General features: G+C 39.2%; 1 protein-coding gene across 2 annotated transcripts in view; it reads right to left on the bottom strand.

The window, feature by feature from the left end:
- The window catches only part of STK32B (serine/threonine kinase 32B), a 160145-nt gene that overhangs the window by 20302 nt on the left and 125292 nt on the right, over positions 1–14551 (bottom strand). For both annotated transcript variants that reach the window (XM_069012221.1, XM_069012222.1), the window contains 4 exons: positions 11014–11117; positions 6004–6120; positions 4756–4881; positions 487–618 (listed from right to left, as the gene is read on the bottom strand). In XM_069012221.1, the coding sequence (XP_068868322.1) occupies positions 487–618; positions 4756–4881; positions 6004–6120; positions 11014–11117 (479 nt within the window). The remainder of the gene's footprint in view (positions 1–486; positions 619–4755; positions 4882–6003; positions 6121–11013; positions 11118–14551) is intronic.

The raw sequence follows: 14551 nt of genomic DNA, 5'->3' as shown, positions 1-14551 counted from the left end.
TCATTAGGAGTAGCAACTTAATTTATCAAACCTCACTGAAATGATAATTCTAGTCTGGAAATTGTTATTAATTTTCTCAGTACTTTTGGCTGTTCATACAATGCATCTTTCTACATGGGACAGAGTCAAGAGTAAATAAAAAGCCTTTTCACTGCATACTTTTCATTTTTGGTAGTAGTAGTGAATAAATACTCTTTGTAACTATTTGTCCATGTGTGGGAAGTGTTTTTGGCAACTGGAAACACTTTTTCATACTTTAAATGAGCATCTGTGATAACCTTAAAAATTATTATAGCTTAAACATGTTGTTACTATTTTACCGGAAAAATGGTTGCTTTTCATCTTGCTTTGGAGACGATTTCTGCAATGTATGAAATGACAGACAGAAAGGTTGAATCTATTTTCAGAGGTGATAGAAGTGAACTGAGTTTGCCTATTCGAGTGTAATCAAAATGCCACTGACTGCAGTCACAGTCCCCATCTTACCAGAGGGCAGGTTTCCTTGGCTCCATCTTTGGATTTGTTTTTGGCAAGTCGCTTTTTCTTTTTATGGAGAGGCTTGGACTCTAAAATCATTTCCTCAAGTTCAAATGTGGGATCACAGTTCAGTCTTCCTTTCTGGTACAAAAGGATTCAAAGTTACTCTTTGAAGCATCGTTGTGTTTTTTTAGTTTGCTTGGCAAGTGTTAATAGCAGTAATAATGAACCAGCTCCTCAATCACATCTGTAAAATGAAAACTGTCTTTTTAGGCCTGGAGTGATGCTCGAAGACTAAGTAAGGGAGATAAGATAAAAATCATATTATATAGCAATTATAAAGAGTTAGATCCACTTCCTAGTTATAAACAGATATACTCCTAGAGTGACTAATATTATGTTTCCCCAGTGAGAGAGATTAATCTGGTCCTGGGTCTTCATCAGAATATCAGTTAGTGCTGTAGAGCGTAAATGGCACCTGTAATAGTGCAAAAGAGATGGCGAGTGCCTCTAAGACCTTGTTGAAATCTGATTTTCTGAAGTGTTACTGTGGATTCAGTTACTTAAATGCTGTCCATGAGAACAAAGGAAGGAGCAGGCCTGTTCTGGTTAGCAGCATATATTAAAAAAATTGATTCACAGTATTATAGAATCCCAGGTTGCAAAGGATCTCAAGGATCATCTGGTCAAAGTTTTCTGGGCAAAACCACAGTCCCCAGTCTGGACAAGACAGCTCAGCAACCTGTCCAGCTGGATCTTAAAAGTGTCCAGATTTGGGGAATCCACCATTTTCATGGGCAGATTATTGAAATGGCTGATTGTTGTTATGAAAAATTTTGCTCCTGTGTCCAGCTGGAATCTTCCCAGGAGTAACTTGTACCCAATATCCCTTGTCTTTTCCATGTTTCTCCCTGTAAAAAGGGAGTCTCCATCTTTGTAGCTAACCTTTAAATAATGGGACATGGTGATAAGGTCTCCCCTAATCCTTCTTTTCTCAAGGCTCTACAAGCCCATTTCTGTCAGCCTTTCCTCTTATGGGCTGTTTCCCATTCCTCTGATCATCTCCGTGGCCCTTCTGTGGACTGACTCCAGCCTCTCCACACTTTTTTTTGTGTAGTGTGGACCAAAACTGAACACAGTATTTCAGGCGTTGCCTGTCAAGTGCTGAGTAGAGTGGGGCAATGACTTTACCTCTGCTGGTGATGCCCTTGTTGGTGCAACTCAACATCCCATCAGCTTTCTTTGCTGTGGCAGCACCCTGGTCACTCACGTTGAGCTTGCTGCCCACCTGGACCTCCAGAGGTGCTGGAGCTGTTCCCCAGCGGGGTAGATCCCACCCTGGGCTACATCCCTGGATTATGCTTCCCAGGTTTAAGACTTTACACTTGTTCTTGTTGGACTTCATAAGGTTCTTGTTAGCCCACTTCTCCACAGGTCTTCCTGCAGGGTGGTTCTCCCAAAGTGTGCACTTCCCCACTCAGTTTGATATCATCAGGGAACTTCCCCAGAGCACACTTGATCCCATCATCTACATCACTTGTTAAGGTCTTAAACAGTGTTGGACCCAATATTGATCCCTGGGGGCCCCACTTGTAACAGGCTGCCAGTTGAAAAGGAGCTGTTTTCCACCTCCCTCTGGGTGCAGCCCACCAGCCAGTTCCCCACCCATCACATGCATCACTTGTCTGTACCATAACACGATTTCTCCAAAAGGAGATCACTCCATCGTTTTTATTCCTAGTGAATTCTGTATAGTTGGAGCATAATATTTAGATATCTGATGCCTTTTCCTGCATATTGTCCAGACAGCTTTAGTAAAATGTATTTGGTTTTTATTCATGGCAATTTATAGTTTGTTTATATTTATTAATAAATAAATATTTATTACCTTAGGTTTCATCAATATCAGTTTCTTTCTTGACAATGTATAGTTCTGAGATTTGTGTGACAAAAAATAGATCACTTTAATTCTGAAGCTTTAAAAATACAAGTAAATTATATTTTAAAAAACCCTACTAATAATTTATGACTCCAAGCTGAATATGAAGAAACTAACTAAGCCATAAAGAAACACATCTGCTAGTTAAGTAAGAACTATGTTTATGGAATCAAACTATAAGGGAGAAATTAACCTATGGGATATTACTCCCACGGGCCTCCCATGTGCCCTCTTAGCTGCAGAAGGCAGACAAGCTCCTGACAGTCATGGCAAGCTGTCAAAATTTGTAAAACTCTCTACTTTCAAAACACTCCACAAGTCACAGGGCCCCAGTTCACCCTCTCACCAAAGGCTGAAAAACAAGAAATATTTTGTTGTGTGGCCCCAATTAATCAATGAAAATTTTGCTGGTGCAACAAAGAGAAAGTTCCTGGAAAATGTGTGACCAAACTTGGTCTCATGACAATAAAGTTTCTGTAACAAGAAATATTGTGCTAGAAAAGACACTTTGATTCTCACGTCACTGTTTTTCTTGACACACTTGATTGACCAGGTGAAACAAGCCCTGGTTGATATCAGACTCTTCATGAAAGAGTCTGATAGAGCTTGTAATGGGACTTTCATATTAATCTGGGTAGATAAATGAAACATTTTACTCCTATTTCCTTTTAAATGTGAAATATTGTTTTGCTTCAAATAATACAGCTTTTCCCTTCAGTTTTATAGATGCCTGCCAAAACACAATAAGGTGAATCCAAATGTGAAAAGCTGTCTTTGGAGAATCTGAGTCTCTCTTGGATCCCCAAGTATGTTGTACCTTTGGATATGGGGAAATGGATCTCCCTTTTAAGATACTGTGTTGTGAAGTTTTCCACATGCTGACAGCTGTGGATTAAACTTTTAGCTGGGAGTAGGAGGTCTAAATAATCAGTTGAGTTCTGCCTGAGAAGTCAGTGCACACCTCTGGTATCTCAAAGAGCAGCTTGAACTTGAAAAAAGGAAAAGAGGAAAGTCAGTCTCCACTCATCTTGTAGATCCACACCACCAGGAGAACGGAGTTTACAGTCCACCAGGCCAGGAAGGAGCTTTGTTCTGCAGTGCTTTGCTTAGGGCAGAAACCTGAGGGAGTGGAGGGGAGGATCCTGGCATGGCATAGCAATTATTCCAGCTGCTTGGACACGAAGTAAGAGGGAAAGACTCCTGGCCTGATAGATATGACATTCACCTCTCCAACTTTCATGTTGCACTAGGATTGAGCTACAAAATGAAAGGAAGGAATTTCCCCGCAGGTGAACATTGCCCTGAGTGCCTGTAAGAGGAGCATGCCTTTCCCTTCTCCTGTTGTGCTAGTATTATACCTGCCATATTCCTGGTCTTTCCCCCAGTTCCCTGAGGGAGGCCTGCTTGCCCACCCACAGCTTTCTTCTCATGTAGGATGTTGCCTCCAGAGAGGCTCTGGTCAGGTGCCAAGAAGCCCAGCAAACACTGCTAGCAGTGTCTTGGCAACCTGTCTACCTTTGCTCCATTAGGCAATGTCTCTCACCTTCAGCTTCTGAAGCGTTGGGTCCTGTCCCCATCATGTTTATGATGGACTCTAATGTGCACCTGGATGAAGATATTCCACCTACCTCATCTTTATTTACAGTTGCATTAAAAAACCCCCAGCAAAACAGAAACAAACCTTGGTATGCTACAAATATGTTGTTTGGAGAAGAATTATAGTGTGATATGACTGAAAAAAGTGAAGAAGCATATTAACACCACAGTCATTGCTTTTTATTCATGGCCCTCAAATACATTTAACTTGAAAATTATGAAAATGGAAATACCCAGAAAATACCAACAAAATGAGACTACAGTAGAAAATAAACCACTAGATTCCCTCACACATATGAATGTTTTATTGTCAGAAACTGTCACAAAGGAAATAGGTCAGCCTTTTGGAACACTATTTTTAAGTGAAAAAGTAGCAGCATACTGGGATGTCAAAAAGTTTTCCAAATGTTATTCAAATGCCTGACTTTCACAGCCACACAGTCTTCTTGGTTTTCTTTGTCTCAGAGTTAACTCTGACAATCATTTGCTCTAACAGCAGAAATGCAAAGTCTAGAAAAAGCTTTCTTTTATTTGAAAGGGAATGAAAAGTGAACCAAGGTTAATTAGTTTTTGTTGTGATCTATTAAAATGGGACGAATTTTCCCTTAGCTGTGACTGAGTAAATGAAAGTAGAACCTAAAGTAAATTGCTGAAGAGCAATAAATACAAGCATAAACAAGTAAAATGGCAGTGATAACTTAAGTCAGAATTTACAAACATTTTCACCTGGAATATCGACTTACGTTAGGAACAAAGCCCGGGGTCACAGCTTTCTCTAGAACAGCATCCCAGTTGACATCAGCCAGGTATGGAGAGTTTTGGATGTCTGCAAGGCTTGAAAGGCGGCACTCTGGGTCCTTAGTGAGGAGCTGTGATCAAGCACAAGGCATTTTCTAAGGGACTGGATGCCATATACAAGAGTAAATGTATCACACACATACTTGTATGATACATATCTTTAAGTAAGAAAATGGCTAGGGAATCTTCTGACAGATGCTAGAAGTCCCAATTAAAAAAAAATTTAAAGTAATAACTCATAGGGTATGGGTATAATTTAATTGCCCTCGGATGGCTGCTGCAGGCATGAAGTATACAAATGCATTAGCAACAAAAGTCTGTTTACAAATACACAAGAGTCTGAGCGAAATGAAACATCATAGTGCAACACCACCCAACAATTTGTATTTTGTATTTAATTTTTTGGACAATAAAGTTACACTGAGCATCCTGGCAGCAAGTAAAATTATCCACCTCACTTCTCTATCTATTCAACACTAGATTGCTAATTGCTTCAAAAGACATATATTTTTTTATTACTCTATTCAAACATTAACCAGTATTTCCTGTTCAAGTGTCAATATTGATGATCTGAAATATCTAAAATAGACAGATTATCTTTGCAGTGAGGCCAGACAATTAAAGCAAACAAAAACCTGGGATTTTAGGATGAAAACAATTTTTAGGGTCGGATGCATTCAGAAAGAGCCCTGTCTTGTAGCTTAGCGACATTTACAGCAAAGGGGCTTGACTTTTGTTGTTGCCACTGTATCAACATGGGACAGGGAGAGATACAGCCATTTTAATTTCTAATCTCTCTTTCTGGAAACTGCAGCAGAAATTCAGAGGGCAGAGTGGTCCTTCCTTCCATGTCCCACTTGCATATCCACAGCTGGGGGGAAATGGGGCCAGGGCACAGAGGAGGAATTACTGATCCCCAAACTTTTACTATCACTTGTGAATCAGTTCTAAAATAAAAGAAATACCAAATTTTTACTTCTCTGAAGCCGTGAAAAGCCAGAATCTAAGCCTAAGGATAAAGCACCTTCTGAAGAGAAAATACTGCACCACTCACACTCAGCCTAGAAATAAGCCCTGCTCTCTTATCCTTGAAATGTCGACTACCTAATGTGTGTGCTTGTCTAATGCCTTTTCCAGTATTGGAGGGGCTTCTGGAAGAGAACAGAGGACAGAAGGTATTTGTGCTTTCTTACCTTTTTCAGTAGTGCTATCATGCCCTTGCACCATGCAGATGAGTAGTGAACTCTTTCTATCTTGAACATGTTGAGTATCTCATCAATGGGAGTAGCTGAATGAATTTCATAGGGCCTCTGGGATAAAGTTAAAACAAAATCAAGTCAGCAAGAATGGATAAAAGAGTGCAGACTATTCACGTTTTCCTGAGCTCAGTATTGTTTATCTTGGAAATACCAAAACCACGAAAACATCTTATAACAATTTTGAGTCTAATCCTTTGCGTGTGTGCTTTTCTTTGGTTGTAATAAATATAATTACTCATAGATGCATTTCCTTTGCAAATTTTTATCTCATGAAAGGAAGTATCAGTTCAAATGAGATGAATAAATAATTTTGAACCTGGGGCATTCTATGTGAAATGTGGATTATTTACTGTTTTTTGGTTGTAGTACCAGTGATCAGTTCTGGTGACCTAAACTGACTAAATCAAAAAGAGGTGGCTGAAAGGAGCTTTGTCATCCTGATCTTACTGAGTAGTAGATAAAGAAACTAAGAAATGCTTACAAAAGTCTGTGTCAGAATCACAGTAAAAAAGAAGACTCCCAATCCTTCTCCTTTGCCCTTGTTTAAAATCCAAAATTTACTCATTATATGGATCTGCTGTCATGTGTTTGCAGTGCCTAAATTCTTCTATAGATGAAGAAAAGCCTCGGGCTTTGCAGTGCTTTGTTCATGAAGTTTGCTCTGATTTATCTTTTATAAAATGTAGAATTTGGAAACAAAGGTACTACATGTAAATTTATATTCTTGTCATTTTCTGTGCACATACTTGTATGTTTGAAGCAAGTTGTTATAATTATACATATTGTATTTTTATAAACAAGGACAGAGAGTGGATTGTTTGTGAATTAAGTTGTACCCAGCAGGTGATAAATATGTGATATGAGAGCTGCAGCTAAATGCCATCCTAGCAGCAGTGTGCAAATTAATGCTTCGTAATTCATAAACAACATAGAGTTTCCTATTAATCCATATCCTGAACAGCAAAGGGCAGACACTCATTATCTTGACTAAGAACTGAAGCATGCCGTGACTTTTGCTAGTATGCACTGGTAAAAGATTATAATTTAAGAATATTTCTAGGTGTTAGTTATCTAATCTGTTAAGGAATTGGAGTCACTCTTCATAAAGACCCAGGATATATTCTTATTCTGGGAAGATTCATGCACATATTTAACTTTTAACATATGTATGAAACCAAGTCCATTCCAAGGCACTGGGGTGTTCTAAAAATAAGTTCAAGGAGGGCTTAAATCTTTTTGCTTTGATTCACATTAAGTTAGCCTGTTGTCATTTAGCTATACCATGTCCATATGAATTCAACAGGACCTAAATGTCTGCTCTAAATACATAATTTTCTTGAATCAGTTTCAAAATTGTCATTAGAAATAGTCTGTCATGCTTTTCCCCAACTGTGGCATAAAACAGTTATTAAAAATGAAGTCTTGACATGCTTTCTGTCACCTAGAAGTAACCTACTGCTGACTTAACTCGATAAAAAAATGTGGTCAATAGGATCATTGAGGCAGAATGTACACCAATTGTTGAAAACAGCAGTTAACTCTAAAAATAGCAACTATAAGGAATTGTGAATCATGAAAAGTTTTTCTGTTAAGGATATTTCTGTCCATGCCTTTTTCCTCACAGGAAAATCCCTGAAGTTTACCTTATTTTCAAGACTATTAGCATTCTGCCCTCTTGATTTTTTGAGATTTGCAGAGATTTTAAATATTCTTATTAGTTAATTCAAACCATAAATGGCCATTATAAGCTTGGTCTTTTGAGGCTCTTCATACCTCTATCTCCCCTGTTTTTCAGCTATTCAATCCACTTGAGTGTCCTATCCCTTCAGCTCTATTTTGTGAAAAAATAAAAAAATCTGGTTTGCCTTTTTTCATGGTTTTTTTATCAAAGTTGTTGTAAATTGGTCACATTGCAGTGAAAGTCAGAATCTGGGAATCCCCCCTACTATCTCATTCCTTCTCTTTGTGTCTACTGAATTCATGGTATATACATTTATTGTAGCATTTTAGCAGTTGTCTATAGCTCAGTAGCAGACTGTCACGTGGCAGTTTGCAGCAGGCAGTTTAATTACAGTTTAATTTCATGGACTTGGTGAAAAGATCAATGTTTGATGCAAGGCTGTATGAATTTGATTTTTTCTTGCTAGGTATTTTATTAGCAGTTGGGTAAGTATTACCGCAGGCCTGGGCCCTAGGGTATATCACCATGTCCCACAGCCATAGGGAGGAGGAGGAGAGGAGATCCAGCAGGCAGGAATTGTGCAGCAAGATTGATTTATTTAATTATTTTACAAACTCTTTTATAGACTTTTTTCTTCGTAGTCTAATTGGACAAAGGATCAGCCACCCCTTGGGGTGGTTGGCTAAAATCCTAAAACATCCATTGTCAAAATATTTTTCTACTATACCATAAACAAGACTTTTCAAGGTTGCAGGTGGCTTGGGTGTTTACATAACTCTGCTACCTCTTCTGTGAGAGAGAAAAGTCTCTCACAGACTTAGAAAATAGCAAGAAAATCCTTGCTAGCAGCATTTTTGTATCTACATGTAAGGAGAAAAATTAAAGGAGAAAAACTAGTGAGAAATGTTAGCTCTGCTGTGGATAACCAAAAAATGGTGCAGACAGCTCTGTACTGGACACAACCTGCTCCTGTAGCTACAGCCTCATTTCCAGCACAGCATTGTTTTGGCTGCCCAGCACTAAGAAGCCAGACATGAGAGTGGCTGGAATGCCTTGAGCACCCTTAGCATTAGAGGCAAATAAAACCAAAAATTTTCAGCTCAATGACAAACAACTTATTTTTACTCATTTAACTTCTACTTATCACCTCTTGAATTCAGATTGTCAGCATCATACGCTACGCACGGCTCCGAGGTGGAAAATCAAATTTGTGTTGCTCCTTATTTCTAATGCTCCTTCCTTGCTTGCCTGCTGCCTTTCCCATGCAGCAGCATGCACCAGGCTCCAGCTGCAGACAGCCCTGTGTCCTGTGCCTCTGCCCTGTGCCACAGCCTCCTCCTCTTTGCCCAGGGCTGCTGCTGCTGGCGCGGGTGGGCTGCTCCAAGCGCCCACCCATGTTCTGGGTGGCAGTGGGGCTGTTTCCTTGCTGTGGGACAGAGAGCTGTGGGAGCCTGGAGGAGCAGGGGCTGTGTGCCTGCAGGTTTAGCTCGCAGCCTTGTGTGTGCAAACTGCACCTTCGTGGCCATCTGCACGGCGCTGCTGCCGCAGATGGGGCTTCGGAGCTCGCGGCTGTTGAGACAGCAACGTGCCTCGGGTTAAGCACATTTCTTCAACCCACTGCTACTTCTCTTGTCATCACTTGTCAGTTTAGGCCTTGTCTAGACTAGAAAAATTTAGAAAATATTCACTTTTTCCTTATCCATACAGTGGTGTGGGCTGCCAAGCCATCCTCTGGCTTGCTCAGCAGCCAAGAGCTGCTCTTCAGGAGAAAACAAGCAGCTGACTTGGTTGACTTGAGCAGGTACAGATGGCAATGTTTTTATTAAAAAAAAAACCAAACAAAAAAATTGATTCAGTCTCAACTTTGCTTTGTTTGTAGCCAGATTGACTTAGTCAGGAAAGACTGTATGGATCTTGGCAAATGGATATTAGTCCACGTAGTTTTTCATTTATTAAAGTGAATTTATCACATTAAAGTGATCTTTTGTGATTAGTCTTGGGAGTTCAGCTTTCATTAGCAATCATTCATTGTGGTCCTTTCTTGGAGACACTCAGTGGTGAAAGGGTTGTTATAAAACCATCAGGATGTTCTCTACATTTACTGTAAGTGCAGCTAGAACTACCGTCTGTGACTAGGATTGAGGATGTATTATGCTTATCACTGCCAGACTTTAACTTCTCAATTCCAGAAAGAATGTCAGCCTAAAAACTGCCTGAGGTTTGGGAATTATGGTAGAGAAAAATTGATAATAATTGTTGGTTTGTTGTTTTTGTTAAGAAAGATGTTTAATACTCCTCTGTTTTGAGAGCTGAAACAGTTTGCATGGGAGAGATCTTTGTCTCAGGAGCATAACTTTTTCTGTGAAAATACAAAATAGATTGGCCAAATTTTAGGCCTCTGAAAAATTAAATTCTGAAGCAACAATATCCAGACACTCTCAAATTAAGTCTTCCACCAAAAAGAGGGAATAAAAATTATTCTTTATTTCTATTTTCCTTTTTCTGTCATCCTACGTGAAATTGTGAGATCTTTGTGGGATGGATTGTCTGGCAAGACAAGGTAGCAGAACTGTGTTAGTGTCATAATATAAAAAATACTCCTTCCCTTTTAAAAAAGCATACTGCAATGCAATAAAATCCTCTTTCCAAAACAGGAATGAAAAATCATTTTAAAACCCCCAAACAGCTACTTTAGCTATGTCATCTGAAATAGTATCTAAATTAGTGTTTTCCATGGGGAATAGTAAATATTTAAGCAACTGACTGAAATCCTTTGAGCCAAAATGGAAAAGAATTTTCCATTATCTTCTGTGATATTTGACCATGCTCAGGAAGATTTTTCATTAAGCTTATTCACATAATTGATTAGATAAGAAACAAATGCACTGGCAGATAAGCATTTTCTATAGCTGGGCCAAGCATCTTAGGATATTGCATTAGGTCTCTTATGGTATTAGCCAAGACAATCAAAGATAAAATAGAGTCTGAAGTAACTCAACTTCTATTTGAAAAAGAACACCATTGTTTGCAATTCAGCATTATAAAGAAGCCATTTAACATAAGGCTTTTCCTTAGCCAAACTGAGGAAAATTTTCATAATGTATTTGAGTGTGGGGTGAAACTTTCCCAAGAGTGTTTTCAGCTGGAAAAGAATCAGGACAGCATTCCTGACCTGGACCTCAAATTTTATCCTGAAGAGTGCAATCAGTGGCACTGCAAACTTGAGAATTTTGTCAGATAACAACAAACTCCATCATTCTTACCCAACCCCTCAGTAATTCATATGCTGTAATTCCTAGAGACCACCAGTCTACTGGGTACGAGTATCCTGGACCTCCATCCATAAAAGCCTGGAACACTTCGGGAGCTAAAACAGTAAATGAAATTAAAAAAAAAAAAAAAGCATTTCATTAAGGCTATACAGCTGAAAAATTAATAAGGACTCAACAAACTGGAATTAAATAGACCTGGAAGAAGAGCATTTTCAGGATGTAGTTTCAGTGCCTTGTTTTACTGATAAAAAGCAACCTTCACCAGTCAGGGTATTTCAAAAAGTAATTTCATATGTTAATTCTTACCTGATTAATTGAAGTTTTAAGCTATGTGAATAAAAATAAGTAATAAGGGGGGAATTATTGATCTGAAGTGTGACTTAGAAAGTTTAAGGTAATGTAAACATTTTATGGGAAAAATATCTGCAAGTGAGGTGGTTCTTCCTGATTGATGGAGGTGTTGAATATAGTAAATCTCATCCTTCTCCATTTGGGTAGAACTAATCAGACAGGTTTAAAAGTATTCAACACAGGAAAATGGTACTTAAATAGAAATCCTGACACTGATTTTATGATGTGAGAAACTGTGGTGACTGCAAGAAAACACACTGTCAATGAAGCATTGACTTCCATAAAAGTAACTTTTGTGGAGGAAAAGAAAAGCTATTTTCAAAACAAGGATCCACTTGTCTAATTTCAGGATAAAAACTTGTACTAAATAATGCTACTGTAGTCTCTTCAGAAAACCAGACATAAATAAGAGTGCATATGAAATGAAATGAAATTAAATTAAACTCAGTCATTCTTTTCTAATGATTTAACAGCAGAATCTTAGTGCACTTTGTGAAAACAACACTTTCACTGGAGATTTTCTAAACAACACTGTCCCCAGTCATAACATCATGCTAGATTACAATTACCATGTGAGCCTCTTCTGGCCATGGTACTGAGTCTAATGTACCACATTACCCTCTGATTACCATGGCCTCGCTTTGTGATGTGCACACTGCAGTGAATGATGTGCTCTGGTCACACTTACTTCTGACTGGCAGTTTGGGATTTCACTATTTAAGGCATTTAGAGAAGCACCTTTAATAAATGGGAAGGCATTCCTTTTAGAGGAGTTTTTGCAGTCCTTGCATTATGGATGGCAACCTAATAATTTACAACTCCAGACCTGACTTCAGAAAGTCTTCAAGAGCCAAATATAATAGAAGATTTCAGCACAGCAAAACTCTAATCTGTAGAATAAAAAGCAGTGAATGTATGAAAGTGGTCTTATATTCTTTGACCAGCAGGACCATGTCTAAACACATTTGGTATGAGATCTGCAGGCACCTAAATAAACATTTTTACTAGGATACATGTGTTTGGAGAATAGATGACCAGTGGATCTCTGTCAGAGTAAAACTTGTGCTGTGATCCAGTATGACATGAATCAACAATGCTGTAAGAGTCATTACACTGAGTTAACTCTGTCTCACCTCCAGATGACATAGCTTCCCTTGGCATGCTATATCTTCATGTGTATTTCAGCTCTTGTTTGCATGCTGCTGGTGTGCAGGCACATTTTACAGGCGTGCAGTCTATCAGATAGGTCCTGAGAGTGTAAGCAGGACTCTTTTTATTACTTGAATGGATGGATGAACTTAAATTGCACATTAGGCACCAAACTTATATTTTGAATATCACCACAGGCACCTTGTAGTGAAGGTTTGCTTGATTTAGCTCCATTTGTTATGGTTTTTGCCCACCGTGCCTAGATGACGTACAATATCTCATTACAGAAAATAGCCTTTTGGCATTTTTACTAAGCTGTGCAGGTATAATATTGGTTTCACTATTTCTTTTATAGCTTTAACATTTTAATAATGAGACAGATCCCTATCTGATTTCTGTGAGATAGAGGTGAAAGTACTTTATTGATGCAACCTGACATTGCCAGAATTGTGCAGCTATTTTGCTAATTTAGTGACTGAGCAATTGACTTACACTGTATTTTATTTTCTTCTAAAAGTTTCAAGGTCAAATCATCCTACATTAAGCAGATCAGCAGAAAATGCTTTATTTTGCCCTGGAGTTTTGAAGCTGTTATCTTACCTTAAGCCAATGGCATTCTTAGGTCAGAATATGAGCAGTTAAGGCCCCAATTTTTAAAGCAGATAGCCCCTTTTGCCCACTTTAACATCATTATTTTCAGTCCACCTGGAATGCCTCCCTGCATTCCACCAGCTCCAGTGAAGCAGTTGTAAACACTCTTCCCGTGAGGTGGGGGACTGGCAGAGGGTGCAATATAATTTGCAGTATCCTATATACAGGTTTTTTTCCCAGAGTGAAATCTCAACGATGTTGAAGCCAAAAGAACTTTCTCTAGTTTGACAAGGCTGTTAAATACCCATTTCACACTAAGCTTGTGCTTAATGTGTCTAAAAGTTTTTTGAATGGAGACATTAGGTACGAACAAAGGGCTCCAGGCTGTGTGCAGACTTCTGGAGTTTGCCTGCTCATACAGAGAAAGCATGATCTTACAGAAAGACAGCACACCCTCCAATCATGGAACTAGCCAAGCTCTGAAGAACTAGAGCTGTGAAATACATGACATAACACTAGGTTTTCCTGTAAGAAATAACTGTGCCAGGAGAACCAATTCCGAGTGCAAATTGTCTAGGATAAAAGCAAATAAAAATTCTGAAAGGAGGGATGAAATTCTCATTGAATTTCTTTAACATTGTTACTTAAATAGGCTATCTGTAATCTTTTGAAATTTGAACTTGATCCCAGGCTCATCTTGGACAGCCTTCCTGCAGACTGCTCTGGGTAGATTCTTCCAACGGATGATCAGATTTGAGCTCGCCAGCTTGGAGCAAGGGCAACAGCTCTGATGTGTGCATCCTTTGTGAACATATCCTCTCTTGCCACAACAGACTTAGGATGAGAAGAATACATCATCTTTTACCCCCATGCATCCACACAGGCAGAAGTATTCTGCCTTTGAGAGTTTGTGTCAACAAGAGTGAGAGTACCTGCAACAACAAGAGTTTCAGACCTTTTCCCTCTAGCAGTTTCTATTGAACAAAGGCTTTTCAGGAAAATAAATGGGTTTAATAATGGGTTTGATCCTGCAGTCTGTTTTGGCTGAGAGCTGTAGTTCCTATCACAGGCACTTAGCGGAAGGCAGTAGATGTTTGCATGGCAATAGCACAACTTTTTAGTGAAACTAAATCAAGTAATAGCAAGTCTAGCATCAAGAGTAAATTCAAAGAAAAGTTGAGAAGTGTTGCAATTGGTAGATCCCACAGGTCCTCACAGTCCTCACAGCTCCCCCTGACCTAATTTCTTTTATATGATGGAGAACTACATATTCCTAGAGCTGCCTGAAGAATAACTCAACAGCAGGAACCTGGGCCAGCCTCACTGCTCACCCTTTGAGCAGAGTTGGGCTAGAGGCTCCTGGGGCCCCTGCTGTCACAAGCCACCCCACAGTCCTGTGACCCTAATGAAGCTCAAGCAGCCAGCTCAAGCAGCCAGC

Source organism: Aphelocoma coerulescens, chromosome 4 (assembly GCF_041296385.1).
Source record: "Aphelocoma coerulescens isolate FSJ_1873_10779 chromosome 4, UR_Acoe_1.0, whole genome shotgun sequence".
NCBI lineage: Eukaryota > Metazoa > Chordata > Aves > Passeriformes > Corvidae > Aphelocoma > Aphelocoma coerulescens.
Note: the sequence above shows the minus strand (reverse complement) of the source record. Positions and strands in the feature narration are given on the sequence as shown.